The sequence below is a fragment of the Coregonus lavaretus genome, assembly GCF_964263955.1.
Source record: "Coregonus lavaretus genome assembly, contig: HAP1_SCAFFOLD_4663, whole genome shotgun sequence".
NCBI lineage: Eukaryota > Metazoa > Chordata > Actinopteri > Salmoniformes > Salmonidae > Coregonus > Coregonus lavaretus.
In genome coordinates, this window is record NW_028165040.1 from 32047 (window position 1) to 48029 (window position 15983).

General features: G+C 41.3%; 2 protein-coding genes across 2 annotated transcripts; both read left to right on the forward strand.

Annotated features, from left to right (window-relative positions):
- Positions 1-2886: 2886 nt before the first annotated feature.
- LOC311116366 (uncharacterized protein) lies at positions 2887-3821 on the forward strand (the record flags this gene model as incomplete). The annotated part of the gene is made up of 3 exons (XM_084191451.1): positions 2887-3028; positions 3233-3334; positions 3439-3821. The coding sequence occupies 3 exons, from the start codon at positions 2887-2889 to the stop codon at positions 3819-3821; spliced, it is 627 nt and encodes a 208-aa protein (XP_084047577.1).
- Positions 3822-14469: 10648 nt separating this feature from the next.
- Positions 14470-15418, forward strand: LOC311116367 (uncharacterized protein; the record flags this gene model as incomplete). The annotated part of the gene is made up of 3 exons (XM_084191452.1): positions 14470-14611; positions 14868-14969; positions 15074-15418. Coding segments are annotated over 3 exons (589 nt in total), but the record flags the coding sequence as incomplete, so codon positions are not given.
- Positions 15419-15983: the final 565 nt, after the last annotated feature.

Genomic DNA, 15983 nt, shown 5'->3' on the forward strand with positions numbered 1-15983 from the left:
TATTCAGACCCCTTCACTTTTTCCACATTTTGTTAAGTTACTGCCTTATTCTAAAATTGATTAAATAGTATATTTGTTTCATCAATCTACACACAATACCCCATAATGACAAAGCAAAAACAGGTTTTTAGAAATCTTTGCAAATGTATTAAAAATAAAAAACAGAAATACCTTATTTACATAAATAGTAAGACCCTTTGCTATGAGACTTGAAATTGAGCTCAGGTGCATCCTGTTTCCATTGATCATCCTTGAGATGTATATACAACTTGATCGGAGTCCACCAGTGGTAAACTCAGCTGATTGGACATGATTTGGAAAGGCACACACCTGTCTATATAAGGTCCCACAGTTGAGAGTTCATGTCAGAGCAAAGACTAAGCCGTGAGCTCGAAGGAATTGTCTGTAGAAATCCGAGATAGGATTGTGTCGAGGCACAGATCTGGGGAAGGAAAAGATGAAAGCAGAAAAGTGAAGAGAGACCTTTGATGAAAACCTTCTCCATAGCGCTCAGGACCTTAGACTGGGGCAAAGGTTCACATTCCAACAGGACAATGACCCTAAGCACATAGCCAAGACAACGCAGGAGTGGCTTCGGGACAAGTCTCTGAATGTCCTTGAGTGGCCCATACAGAGCCCGGACTTGAACCCGATCGAACATCTCTGGAGAGACCTGAAAATAGCTGTGCAGCGACACTCCCCAACCAACCTGACAGAGCTTGAGAGGGTCTGCAGAGAAGATTGGGAGAAACTCCCCAAATAAAGGAGTGCCAAGCTTGTAGCGTCATACCCAAGAAGACTTGAGGTTGTAATCACTGCCAAAGGTGCTTCAACAAAGTACTGAGTAAAGGGTCTGAATACTTATGTAAATGTGATATTTACGTTTTTTTAAATAAATATGCAAACATTTCTAAAAATCTGTTTTCGCTTTGTCATAATGGGGTATTGTGTGTAGATTGATGAGGGCAAAAAATTTAATCAATTTTAGAATTAGGCTGTAACGTAACAAAATGTGGAAAAAGTCAAGGGGTCTGAATACTTTCCGAATGCAATAGCCATTGTCAATGTTAAGATTTATAGTTCACTATGTAGCATTGCATGCAGGCTGTACATCAATATATCTGTCTCTTTATCTATCTCTCTCATTCTCTTCATCAGGTAGGCTAGTAGTGTAGTTGATGGTTGGATACAGTACTGAATGGTTAAGTGATGATGGCTAGTAGTTATCATGTTGATGGTCATGCTGAATGGTTAAGTGATGATGTCTAGTAGTTATCATGTTGATGGTCATGCTGAATGGTTAAGTGGTGATGTCTAGTAGTTTTCATGTTGATGGTCATGCTGAATGGTTAAGTGATGATGTCTAGTAGTTATCATGTTGATGGTCATGCTGAATGGTTAAGTGGTGATGTCTAGTAGTTATAATGTTGATGATCATGCTGAATGGTTAAGTGATGATGTCTAGTAGTTATAATGTTGATGGTCATGCTGAATGGTTAAGTGATGATGTCTAGTAGTTATAATGTTGATGGTCATGCTGAATGGTTAAGTGATGATGTCTAGTAGTTATCATGTTGATGGACAGGTTGAATGGTTAAGTGATGATGTCTAGTAGTTATAATGTTGATGGACAGGTTGAATGGTTAAGTGATGATGTCTAGTAGTTATCATGTTGATGGTCATGCTGAATGGTTTAGTGATGATGTCTAGTAGTTATCATGTTGATGGTCATGATGAATGGTTAAGTGATGATATCTAGTAGTTATAATGTTGATGGTCATGCTGAATGCTTAAGTGATGATGTCTAGTAGTTATAATGTTGATGGTCATGCTGAATGGTTAAGTGATGATGGCTAGTAGTTATCATGTTGATGGTCATGCTGAATGGTTTAGTGATGATGTCTAGTAGTTATCATGTTGATGGTCATGCTGAATGGTTAAGTGATGATGTCTAGTAGTTATCATGTTGATGGTCATGCTGAATGGTTAAGTGCTTCCATCTAGAGCAGGAGAGAAAATAAATACTAATAATTGTTATGTAAAGATTTAGAAAACATGTACATGTAATGTAAAATGTTATTTATTTAAGTAAACATGTTAAACATGTTTTCATATTAAATTATTAACATATATCGCTTTTATACTTACAAGAATAACAAATGGACATATTAATAAAACAGCAACAATGTCATTTAATGAGGTCTACCAGCCTGAATGTAATTAGATTCTGATAACAGTGTGACCTGCAGTTGGACACAGACAGAGGGCAGAACAGTACTGAGAGGACACACACACACTGCATGCCACACGCAGGCACACACACACACACATAAACAAACACACACTCACACACACACACACACATAAAGTTCCCCTTTTTAATGTCCGATAAAGATGCAGACATATATTTCCCCCACCACCTCTGAATAACTCCTCACACTGATGTCAAACACAGACAGCATACGTAGAAAAAAAGGTCCCTATATGGCCATCGATGGCCGGTCACAGAGTACAAGCCATAACGTGACCTCCTTATGAAGGCTGGGATGTCAAAGCCTCAGTAATGCTCTAAGATCTTTGTGCAAATTCAGAGGGTCCAATTTTTTATCTGCTAAAATAGATGATCACTTCAATTATATCTTTAATCATTTAAAACGGATGGGAAACAACCATGTTTAGATTAGAAACTAAGGCTGGTGCAAGTCACGTGGTGGCCAGTGTTGTGTTGATTTGACAGTTTCCCCTTCACTGTGGTTGACTGATAAAGACTTTCACTACCATAAGTCACACAGAGGCAGTACAGTCTAGGGAGAAAACAGGTACAGACGTACATTAGAGCTGAGGTTAGAAGTAGAAGTTACTGTATTTGACCACAAGTGTGTTAAGATGTCAGAGGGAATCTATGAAAACTCAGACGAATTCGTAGACTATGAGCCTGATGCAATGAATAACACGGACATTGATGACCAATTATATGGCAACGTAAAAGCGTTCAAGCCCAGTCCAAGAGATGGAGTTGTTGCTTCAGGTAAAATTGCACGCACGCACGCGCGCACACACACACACACACACACACACACACACACACACACACACACACACACACACACAAATTAAACACACACATTAAAGGTGAGATTACCCTGTAGTACTATAGCTTTATTTGTCCCAATCCTGGATGATACAGTAAAACACATTACCAAAGATCTTCCTTGAATAATTTGTGATTCAGTTCATGTTCAGTGGTGGAAGAGACCCTCTGGAGTTGCTGCAGTGTGTCTGGGGCTGCTGTGTGTTCTCCTACTGGCTGGGATCATAGGCCTGTCTGTCTACTGTAAGTTTAGTATGTTGTCAATGAGACTTAAGTAGCTTACTTAATCATACTTAATCATTAATGGTGTGGTAGTTACATGTTTGATTAACTTTACCCTTTTACAGGTGGAGTCATTGGTCATCGCGACTCAAAAGAGAGAAACCAGCTACAGGCCAGTTACAACAACCTAACTGAAGAGAGAGACCAGCTACAGACCAGTTATAACAACCTGACTGAAGAGAGAGACCAGCTACAGACCAGTTATAACAATCTGACTGAAGAGAGAGACCAGCTACAGACCAGTTATAACAACCTGACTAAAGAGAGAGACCAGCTACAGACCAGTTATAACAACCTGACTGAAGAGAGAGACCAGCTACAGACCAGTTATAACAACCTGACTGAAGAGAGAGACCAGCTACAGACCAGTTATAACAACCTGACTAAAGAGAGAGACCAGCTACAGACCAGCTATAACAACCTGACTCAAATTCAACTGGATTTGTGAGAAAGTGATTTAGCATCACCATGACTACATATTGTAACACATACAGTAGCCTACAGTGTACACAACTTCCTCCTTCGTTCTCTCTCGCTCTCTCTCTCTCTCTCTCTCTCTCTCAAACCCACACACACACACAGACACCCTCACACGCATGAAAACACACCTATTGTTGTATTTGTTTGTAGTATCATATTAATAAAAGTCCTACTTATTTCCTGTTTGTAGCTTCCTGTGTACCAGAATACCTGACCACTGTGACTGTCCCAAAATTTAGGAAATCTTTGACTATGTTCAGACTCAGTGAGCATAGCCTTGCTATTGAGAAAGGCCGCCGAAGGCAAACCTGGCTCTCAAGAGAAGACAGGCTATATGCACACTGCCCACAAAATTATGTGGAAACTGAGCTGCACTTCCTAACCTCCTGCCAAATATATGACCATATTAGAGACCATATATGACCATATTCCCCTCAGATTACGCAGACTTACAAAGAATTTGAAAACGAATCCAATTTTGATGAACTCCTATATCTATTGGGTGAAATCACAAAGTGTGCAATCACAGCAACAAGATTTGTGACCTGTTGCCTCAGGAAAAGGGCAACCAGTGAAGAACAAACACGATTGTAAATACAACCCATATTTATGTTTCTTTATTTTCACTTTGTACTTCAACTATTTGCACATCATTACAACACTGTATATAGACATAATATGACATTCGAAATGTCTTTATTCTTTTGGAACTTTTGTGAGTGTAATGTTTGATGTAAATTTTGTATTGTTTATTTCACTTTTGTTTATTATCTATTTCACTTACTTTGGCAATGTAAACATATGTAGTTAGTACTACATCCACCCAGTCCTCTGTCACCAACACTACAGCTCTACCTGTAGTTAGTACTACATCCACCCAGGTCTCTGTCACCAACACTACAGCTGTACCTGTAGTTAGTAATACATCCACACAGGTCTCTGTCACCAGCACTACATCTGTACCTGTAGTTAGTACTACATCCACCCAGGTCTCTGTCACCAACACTACAGCTGTACCTGTAGTTAGTACTACATCCACCCAGGTCTCTGTCACCAACACTACAGCTATACCTGTAGTTAGTACTACATCCACCCAGGTCTCTGTCACCAACACTACATCTGTACCTGTAGTTAGTACTACATCCACCCACGTCTTTTTTACCAACACTACAGCTGTACCTGTAGTTAGTACTACATCCACCCAGGTCTCTGTCACCAACACTACAGCTGTACCTGTAGTTAGTACTACATCCACACAGGTCTCTGTCACCAACACTACAGCTGTACTGGTAGTTAGTACTACATCCACCCAGGTCTCTGTCACTAACACTACAGCTGTACCTGTAGTTAGTACTACATCCACCCAGGTCTCTGTCACCAACACTACATCTGTACCTGTAGTTAGTACTACATCCACCCAGGTCTCTGTCACCAACACTACAGCTGTACCTGTAGTTAGTACTACATCCACCCAGGTCTCTGTCACCAACACTACAGCTGTACCTGTAGTTAGTACTACATCCACCCAGGTCTCTGTCACCAACACTACATCTGTACCTGTAGTTAGTACTACATCCACCCAGGTCTCTGTCACCAACACTACAGCTGTACCTGTAGTTAGTACTACGTCCACCAAGGTCTCTGTCACCAACACTACATCTGTACCTGTAGTTAGTACTACATCCACCTTTGACTCAGTCCCTGAATCTAAGGTTTCTGTGTGATGCTCTCTCTCCTATGGAATAGAGTAGAGCTATAGAGTTGTATAATAGTTCATGTAGGTAGATGTCATGTGGAACAGTGGAATCATCCCCAGCCAGCTCTCTATGTCTCGCTGTGTCTCTCTCTCTGTGTCTCTCTCTCTCTCTCTCTCTCTCTCTCTCTCTCTCTCTCTCTCTCTCTCTCTCTCTCTCTCTCTCTCTGTCTGTCTCTCTGTCTATCTCTCTGTCTCTCTGTCTCTCTCTCTCTCTCTCTCTGTCTGTCTCTCTGTCTCTCTCTCTGTCTCTCTCTGTCTCTCTCTCTCTCTCTCTCTCTCTCTCTCTCTCTCTCTCTCTCTCTCTCTCTCTCTCTCTCTCTCTCTCTCTCTCTCTCTCTCTCTCTCTCTCTCTCTCCCCCTCTGTCTCTCTCTCCCTCTTTCTCTCTCTCTCTCTGTCGCTCTCGCTCTCGCTCGCTCTCTCATTCTTTCTCTCTCTATTTAGTATTGGATGATTTTCAACTTTGATTCTCTGTGTGGTTTATAGGTATTGGATGGAAGGGGAGCCTAATAACTTGAATGTCAAGGTGGCTTGTGTTGAGATCTCACAGACAGCAACAGACCCATTGAAGAGTTGGAAGGATGCACCATGTGTTAAACATCACTGGGTCTGTGAGAAACCGATCACACACTAACTATTGGTTATCCCTGTGATAGGCTTAAGATGTTTTTTTTCTCTCTCTCGCTCTCTCTCTCTCTCTCTCTCTCTCTCTCTCTCTCTCTCTCTCTCTCTCTCTCTCTCGTAGTTACTATGTTGATGGTTGGATACAGTGCTGAATGGTGAAGTGATGTTTCCACCTAGTGCAGGGTTCTTCAATTCCGGTCCTGGAGGGCCGAAACACTTCTGTTTTTTATTTCTACCTGGTAGTAAATTGTACTCACCTGGTGTCCCAGGTCTGAATTAGCCCCTGATTAAAAGGAGAGGATGAAAAACAGAGGTGTTGTGGCCCTCCAGGACCGGAATTGAAGAACCCTGACCTAGTGGTTAAAGAGTCTCAGTGGTCTAAGGCACTCTATCGCAGTGCTAGCTGTACCACTAGAGATCCTGGTTCGAATCCAGGCTCTGTCGTAGCCGGCCGCGACCGGGAGACCCATGGGGCGGCGTACAATTGGCCCAGCATCGTCCAGGGTAGGGGAGGGAATCGCCGGCAGGGATGTAGCTCAGTTGGTAGAGCATGGTGTTTGCAACGCCAGGGTTGTGGGTTCGATTCCCACAGGGTGCCAGTATAAAAAAATTAAATAATAATAATGTATGTAAGCACTCACTAACTGTAAGTCGCTCTGGATAAGAGCGTCTGCTAAATGACTATAATGTAAATGTAAGAGAGAGATTAACTCACCATCGAGGTGAAATAGTGGTATTACAGACTTGCCTATGGACTCTTTCTCAATTCATCCTTCCTCAATTCCTCCTCTCTCCTTGCTTCCTTCTCAAAATTCATTGGATAATATTGTCCAAGAGGAGGGACCTTGGACATTCTGCTCTTATAGGGTTGAGAAGGAGGAGAGGAATCGATGAAAGACTAATTTAGATAGAGCCTTAGTGTCAGACAGAGCCATAGAGCAGGGTTTCCCAAACTCGGTCCTGGGACCCACCCTGTGTGCACGTTTAGTTTTTTGCCCTAGCACTACACAGCTGATTCAAATAATCAAACTGGATGATGAGTTGGTTATTTGAATCAGCTGTGTAGTGCTAGCGCAAAAACCAAAATGTGCATCCAATAGTGTATTTACCTCACTTTGTGCATGGGGAAGTTGTCATGCTGAAACAGGAAAGGGCCATCCCCAAACTGTTGCCACAAATTTGGACGTACAGAATCGTTTACAATGTCATTGTATGTTGTAGCATTAAGATTTCCCTTCACTAGCCCGGACCAAAAAAAACTGCCCCAGACCCTTATTCCTCCTCCACCAAACTTTACAGTTGGCACTATGCATTGGGGCAGGTAGCATTCTCCTGGCATCCGCCAAACCCAGATTCATCTGTCGGACTGCCAGATGGTGAAGCATGATTCATCACTCCAGAGAATGTGTTTCCAATGCTCCATAGTCCAATGGCGGCGAGCTTTACACCACTCCAGCCTACACTTAACATTGACCATAGAGATCTTAGGCTTGTGTGCGGCTGCTCGGCCATGGAAACCCATTTCATTAAGCTCCAGACAAACAGTTATTGTGCTGATGTTGCTTCTAGAGGCAGTTTGGAACTCGGTAGTGAGTGTTGCAACTGAGGACAGATGATTTTTACGCGCTATGCGATTCGGCACTCGGCGGTCCTGTGAGCTTGCATGGCCTACCACTTCACAACTGAGCCGTTGTTGCTCCTAGACGTTTCCACTTCACAATAACAGCATTTACTGTTGACCGGGGCAGCTCTAGCAGGGCAGAAATTTCACAAACTGACTTGTTGGAAAGGTGGCATCTTATGACGGTGCCACGTTAAAGGTCACTGAGCTCTTGAGTAAGGCCATTCGACTGTCAATGTTTGTCTATGGAGATTGCATGGCGGTGTGTTCGATTTTATACACCTGTCAGCAACGGGTGTGGCTGAAATATCAACATCCACTAATTTGAAGGGGTGTCCACATACTTTTGTATATATAGTGTATGTTTAAAACAGATGTGCACGATGGGAAACAAACATGTTTCCATTTGAAGCTAAAGTGGGGGGAGTCACGTGGTGGCCAGTGATGTGTTGATTTGACAGTTTCTCATCTGTTAAAACGGTGTCACTTACGGTAAGGGACAGGAACAGACACAGGGCAGGGGTAACGATATCACAAGAACTTGGGGAGACTTAACACAGACCTGTTAGACAGAAAACATAGTACGTTGTTGGAGATATCTGATGCCATCGATGCTGAGCCAGATATGACCAAAAGGTTTGACAGAGGTGAGATGGAGGAGAGGATTGTGGATATCTACGTCAGTGCAGACACCCTGAGAGACGGTGAGACCAGCACCAAGAGAGAAGAGACAGCAGACACTGCTCCCAATAATGGACCAGGAGACCAGTCCTCAGGAAACAGCCACACAGTCTCTCTCACATGCACACACACACAGAAATGTCCATGCACACACATGCAAACACAAGACAAAACACGTGCTCGCGCACACATGCACACATTGTTGTTGCAGATAACAGGGCCTCAAAGAACTCAACTGCAGAGAGAGACCAGCTACAGACAAGATACATGTGGTTTAACATCACCATGACAACATAACGTAACACATAAAGCAGCCATCAGTGCACACAACTTCCTCCTTCATTCTCACACACGCCCACACTGTAGGTACTAGATTCAGTCTGCAGCGCAGAAGATCAGCGCTATAGTGGAATTGAAATTCAAAGGCAATGTTCCCATCTTTGCGGAGACTGCATTCACGGTAAACTCTGCATTTGTCAGCTCAATTGAAAATTAACTTTACATTTCAATAGCGCTATAGCGCAGATCTTCTCCTCTACGGATTGAATCTAGGTCTCAGTGTCAGAGTGAGCCACAGCAGAGGAAGAAGAAAATGAACACATGAACACACACACACACACACACACACACACACACACACATACACATACATACACACACACTCAACCCAAATTAATAAACAAACAACAAAGCATCAGAAAAGAGGAAGAAATGAAGCACGGAACAGAATGATCAAAGATGAAGAGGACGTTACAACAAACTGTCTGTCTACAAGCCTTCATCACAAATGACACCCTATTTCCCTTTGTAGTTTACTATATGGAGAATAGGGTGCCATTTTGGATGCAACCCAAGTCTCCTTCTTATTGGTGGATGGAGCCTTGAAGCATCCTGCCACTATCTGTGGGCCACAGACAGAGAACAGAAAGGGACCGGGTGGAGCCACATCAGATCAACTATTTATTCATATCGCCAAGATTTGCATTATTCATTCTTTAATAAATGGTTAATCATATTTCTACATGTTGTTTCCTTTCTGAACTACATTTTGCAATAGCTTCCCACTGGGCAAAAACTGGTTGAATCAAAGTTGTTTCCACGTGATTTCAAACCAAAAAATTTGAATCAACGTGGAAAACTGATTGGATTTGCAAAAAGTTATCAACGTATGGGCATTTCATATTTTTTTCACCCACCTTTTAACCTAAATCCAATGACATGGTGACGTTTGTTGTTGATATCACATCGAATTCATGGTTAGTTGACAACTCAACCAAATGTAAATCAAAACTAGACGTTGAACTGATGTGTGAGCCGAGTGGTTCAGTGGTAGTTTAACTAAATTAAAATATTTGTAGTGTTTTCAGTAGTTAATTACTTGTTTGCCATGTAGTGATGTAGTTAACTACTGGAACTACACACCTTTTCTTTGCAAAAATAAAATACGGGTGAAGTAGATAAAAATGTAATTTATTTATGAGCATCAGACCTGCCTTATTCTCACTTGAAACAGTTGTTGTGTTTAATAGGCTATAGTGCCCTCAGAAAGTATTAATAGCTCTTTACTTAGTCCACATTTTGTTGTGCTTCAACCTGAATTCTAAATAGATTCAATAGATGTTTCTCTCTCACTCATCTACACACAAAAACCCATAATGACAAAGTGAAACATGTTTTTTGTCATTTTTGCAAATTGATTGAAGATGAAATACAGAAAAGTCTAATTTACATAAGTATTCACAGCCCTGAGTCAATACTTTGTAGAAGCACCTTTGGCAGCGATTGCATCTGTGAGTCTTTCTGGGTTGGTCTCTAAGAGCTTTCCACACCTGGATTGTGCAACATTTGCCCAACATTCGTTTTCAAAATTCTTCCAAATTGGTTGTTGATCATTGCTAGACAACCATTTTCAGTCTTGCCATATATTTTTAAGTCTCCAAACTGCAACTCGGCGACTCAGGAACATTCACTCTCTTCTTGGTAAGCAACTCCAGTTTTGATTTGGCCTTGTGTTTTAGATTATTGTCCCGCTGAAAGGTGAATTCATCTCCCAGTGTCTGATGGAAATCAGAATGAACCATGGTTTTCGTCTAGGATTTTGCCTGTGCTTAGCTCCATTCAGTTTCTTTTTTTATCCTGAAAAACTCCCCAGTCCTTAACAATTACAAGCATACCAATAACATGATGCAGCCACCACTATGTTTGAAAATATAGAGTAGTACTCAGTAATGTGTTGTATTGGATTTGCCCCAAACATTACACTTTGTATTCAGGAGAAAAAGTGAATTGCTTTGCCACATCTTTTGCAGTATTACTTGAGTGCCTTGTTGCAAACAGGATGCATGTTTTGGAATATTTTTTATTCTGTACAGCCTTCCTTCTTTTCACTCTGTCATTTAGGTTAGTATTGTGAAGTAACTACAATGTTGTTGATCCATCGTCAATTTTCTCCTGTCACAGCCATTAAACTCTGTAACCATTTTAAAATCACCAATGGCCTCATGGTGAAATCCCTGAGCGGATTCTTTCTTCTCCGGCAACTGAATTAGGAAGGACGTCTGTATCTTTGTAGTGACTGGGTGTATTGATACGCCATCCAAAGTGTAATGAATAACTTCACCATGCTCAAAGGGATTTTAAATGTCTTCTTTTTTTTTACCCATTTACCAATAGGTGGCCTTCTTTGCGAGTCTTTGGAAAAACCTCCCTGGTCTTTGTGGGTGAACCTGTGTTTAAAATGCACTGCTCGACTGAGGGACCTTACAGATAATTGTATATGTGGGGTACAGAGATGAGGTAGTCATTCAAAAATCATGTTAAACATGTTGCATAGCTTGTGGGACCAGTAGTTTGTCAATATTTTTGGCACACACAAGAAAGAATGTCGACATCGTCCACAGAAAACTGAGTAACTGCGGTATGTGGTGCCCTTGGCCTTGTGTAAGCCACTGAACATGGTGTACAATGTACACACCACAACCAGGTCTGTGTCCCAAATGGAACCCTATCCTCTTTAAAGTGCACTGCTTTTGACCAGGGCACATAATGCTTTGGTCCAAATGACTGCACTATATAATAAATAGGGTGCCATTTGGGATGCATTCTAGGAGCTTCTCTTTTCTTTCTTTCAGCACGCTCCAATGAAGAGTTAGAGGACAAGCATGGCTGGAGGGAGTTTACACCATGTTCCTCACACCAGTACTAAGCTATATGGAATTGTTTTAATAAGGTCGTTCCGATTATTTTGCTTTTTGATTTCAAATGTTAAAGGAAGTTTGTTCTGAAGTATCTGTCCTATATCTGAGAGATATAAGCAAGATCAGGAAATATGTATTATTTATTTTTACATGTTCAGTGCATTCGGAAAGTATTCAGACCCCTTCACTTTTTCCACATTTTGTTAAGTTACTGCCTTATTCTAAAATTGATTAAATAGTATATTTGTTTCATCAATCTACACACAATACCCCATAATGACAAAGCAAAAACAGGTTTTTAGAAATCTTTGCAAATGTATTAAAAATAAAAAACAGAAATACCTTATTTACATAAATAGTAAGACCCTTTGCTATGAGACTTGAAATTGAGCTCAGGTGCATCCTGTTTCCATTGATCATCCTTGAGATGTATCTACAACTTGATCGGAGTCCATCAGTGGTAAATTCAGCTGATTGGACATGATTTGGAAAGGCACACACCTGTCTATATAAGGTCCCACAGTTGAGAGTTCATGTCAGAGCAAAGACTAAGCCGTGAGCTCGAAGGAATTGTCTGTAGAAATCCGAGATAGGATTGTGTCGAGGCACAGATCTGGGGAAGGAAAAGATGAAAGAAGAAAAGTGAAGAGAGACCTTTGATGATAACCTGCTCCATAGCGCTCAGGACCTTAGACTGGGGCAAAGGTTCACATTCCAACAGGACAATGACCCTAAGCACACAGCCAAGACAACGCAGGAGTGGCTTCGGGACAAGTCTCTGAATGTCCTTGAGTGGCCCATACAGAGCCCGGACTTGAACCCGATCGAACATCTCTGGAGAGACCTGAAAATAGCTGTGCAGCGACGCTCCCCAACCAACCTGACAGAGCTTGAGAGGGTCTGCAGAGAAGATTGGGAGAAACTCCCCAAATAAAGGTGTGCCAAGCTTGTAGCATCATACCCAAGAAGACTTGAGGTTGTAGTCACTGCCAAAGGTCCTTCAACAAAGTACTGAGTAAAGGGTCTGAATACTTATGTAAATGTGATATTTACGTTTTTTTTAATAAATATGCAAACATTTCTAAAAATCTGTTTTCGCTTTGTCATAATGGGGTATTGTGTGTAGATTGATGAGGGGAAAAATGTAATCAATTTTAGAATTAGGCTGTAACGTAACAAAATGTGGAAAAAGTCAAGGGGTCTGAATACTTTCCGAATGCACTGTATATTCATATAGATCACTCAATAGCCATTGTCAATGTTAAGATTTATAGTTCACTATGTAGCATTGCATGCAGGCTGTACATCAATATATCTGTCTCTTTATCTATCTCTCTCATTCTCTTTATTAGGTAGGCTAGTAGTGTGGTTGATGGTTGGATACAGTACTGAATGGTTAAGTGATGATGTCTAGTAGTTATCATATTGATGGTCATGCTGAATGGTTAAGTGATGATGTCTAGTAGTTATCATGTTGATGGTCACGCTGAATGGTTAAGTGATGATGTCTAGTAGTTATCATGTTGATGGTCATGCTGAATGGTTAAGTGATGATGTCTAGTAGTTATCATGTTGATGGTCATGCTGAATGGTTAAGTGATGATGTCTAGTAGTTATCATATTGATGGTCATGCTGAATGGTTAAGTGATGATGTCTAGTAGTTATAATGTTGATGGTCATGCTGAATGGTTAAGTGATGATGTCTAGTAGTTATCATGTTGATGGTCATGATGAATGGTTAAGTGATGATGTCTAGTAGTTATAATGTTGATGGTCATGCTGAATGGTTAAGTGATGATGGCTAGTAGTTATCATGTTGATGGTCATGCTGAATGGTTAAGCGCTTCCATCTAGAGCAGGAGAGAAAATAAATACTAATAATTGTTATATAAAGATTTAGAAAACATGTACATGTAATGTAAAATGTTATTTATTTAAGTAAACATGTTAAACATGTTTTCATATTAAATTATTAACATATATCGCTTTTATACTTACAAGAATAACAAATGGACATATTAATAAAACAGCAACAATGTCATTTAATGAGGTCTACCAGCCTGAATGTAATTAGATTCTGATAACAGTGTGACCTGCAGTTGGACACAGACAGAGGGCAGAACAGTACTGAGAGGACACACACACACTGCATGCCACACGCAGGCACACACACACACACACATAAACAAACACACACTCACACACACACACACACATAAAGTTCCCCTTTTTAATGTCCGATAAAGATGCAGACATATATTTCCCCAACCACCTCTGAATAACTCCTCACACTGATGTCACACACAGACAGCATACATAGAAAAAAAGGTCCCTATATGGCCATCGATGGCCGGTCACAGAGTACAAGCCATAACGTGACCTCCTTATGAAGGCTGGGATGTCAAAGCCTCAGTAATGCTCTAAGATCTATGTGCAAATTCAGAGGGTCCAATTTTGTATCTGCTAAAATAGATGATCACTTCAATTATATCTTGAATCATTTAAAACGGATGGGAAACAACCATGTTTAGATTAGAAACTAAGGCTGGTGCAAGTCACGTGGTGGCCAGTGTTGTGTTGATTTGACAGTTTCCCCTTCACTGTGGTTGACTGATAAAGACTTTCACTACCATAAGTCACACAGAGGCAGTACAGTCTAGGGAGAAGAAAGGTACAGACGTACATTAGAGCTGAGGTTAGAAGTAGAAGTTACTGTATTTGACCACAAGTGTGTTAAGATGTCAGAGGGAATCTATGAAAACTCAGACGAATTCGTAGACTATGAGCCTGATGCAATGAATAACACGGACATTGATGACCAATTATATGGCAACGTAAAAGCGTTCAAGCCCAGTCCAAGAGATGGAGTTGTTGCTTCAGGTAAGATTGCACGCACGCACGCACACACACACACACACACACACACACACACACACACACACACACACACACACACACACACACACACACACACACACACACACACACACACACACACACACACATACACACACAAATTAAACACACACATTAAAGGTGAGATTACCCTGTAGTACTATAGCTTTATTTGTCCCAATCCTGGATGATACAGTAAAACACATTACCAAAGACCTTCCTTGAATAATTTGTGATTCAGTTCATGTTCAGTGGTGGAAGAGACCCTCTGGAGTTGCTGCAGTGTGTCTGGGGCTGCTGTGTGTTCTCCTACTGGCTGTGATCATAGGCCTGTCTGTCTACTGTAAGTTTAGTATGTTGTCAATGAGACTTAAGTAGCTTACTTAATCATACTTAATCATTAATGGTGTGGTAGTTACATGTTTGATTAACTTTACCCTTTTACAGGTGGAGTCATTGGTCATCGCGACTCAAAAGAGAGAAACCAGCTACAGGCCAGTTACAACACCCTGACTGAAGAGAGAGACCAGCTACAGACCAGTTACAACACCCTGACTGAAGAGAGACACCAGCTACAGACCAGTTACAACAACCTGACTGAAGAGAGAGACCAGCTACAGACCAGTTACAACAACCTGACTGAAGAGAGAGACCAGCTACAGACCAGTTATAACAACCTGACTGAAGAGAGAGACCAGCTACAGACCAGTTATAACAACCTGACTGAAGAGAGAGACCAGCTACAGACCAGTTATAACAACCTGACTAAAGAGAGAGACCAGCTACAGACCAGTTATAACAACCTGACTGAAGAGAGAGACCAGCTACAGACCAGTTATAACAACCTGACTGAAGAGAGAGACCAGCTACAGACCAGTTATAACAACCTGACTGAAGAGAGAGACAAGCTACAGACCAGCTATAACAACCTGACTCAAATTCAACTGGATTTGTGAGAAAGTGATTTAGCATCACCATGACTACATACTGTAACACATACAGTAGCCTACAGTGTACACAACTTCCTCCTTCGTTCTCTCTCGCTCTCTCTCTCTCTCTCTCAAACCCACACACACACACAGACACCCTCACACGCATGAAAACACACCTATTGTTGTATTTGTTTGTAGTATCATATTAATAAAAGTCCTACTTTTTTCCTGTTTGTAGCTTCCTGTGTACCAGAATACCTGACCACTGTGACTGTCCCAAAATTTAGGAAATCTTTGACTATGTTCAGACTCAGTAAGCATAGCCTTGCTATTGAGAAAGGCCGCCGAAGGCAAACCTGGCTCTCAAGAGAAGACAGGCTATATGCACACTGCCCACAAAATTATGTGGAAACTGAGTTGCACTT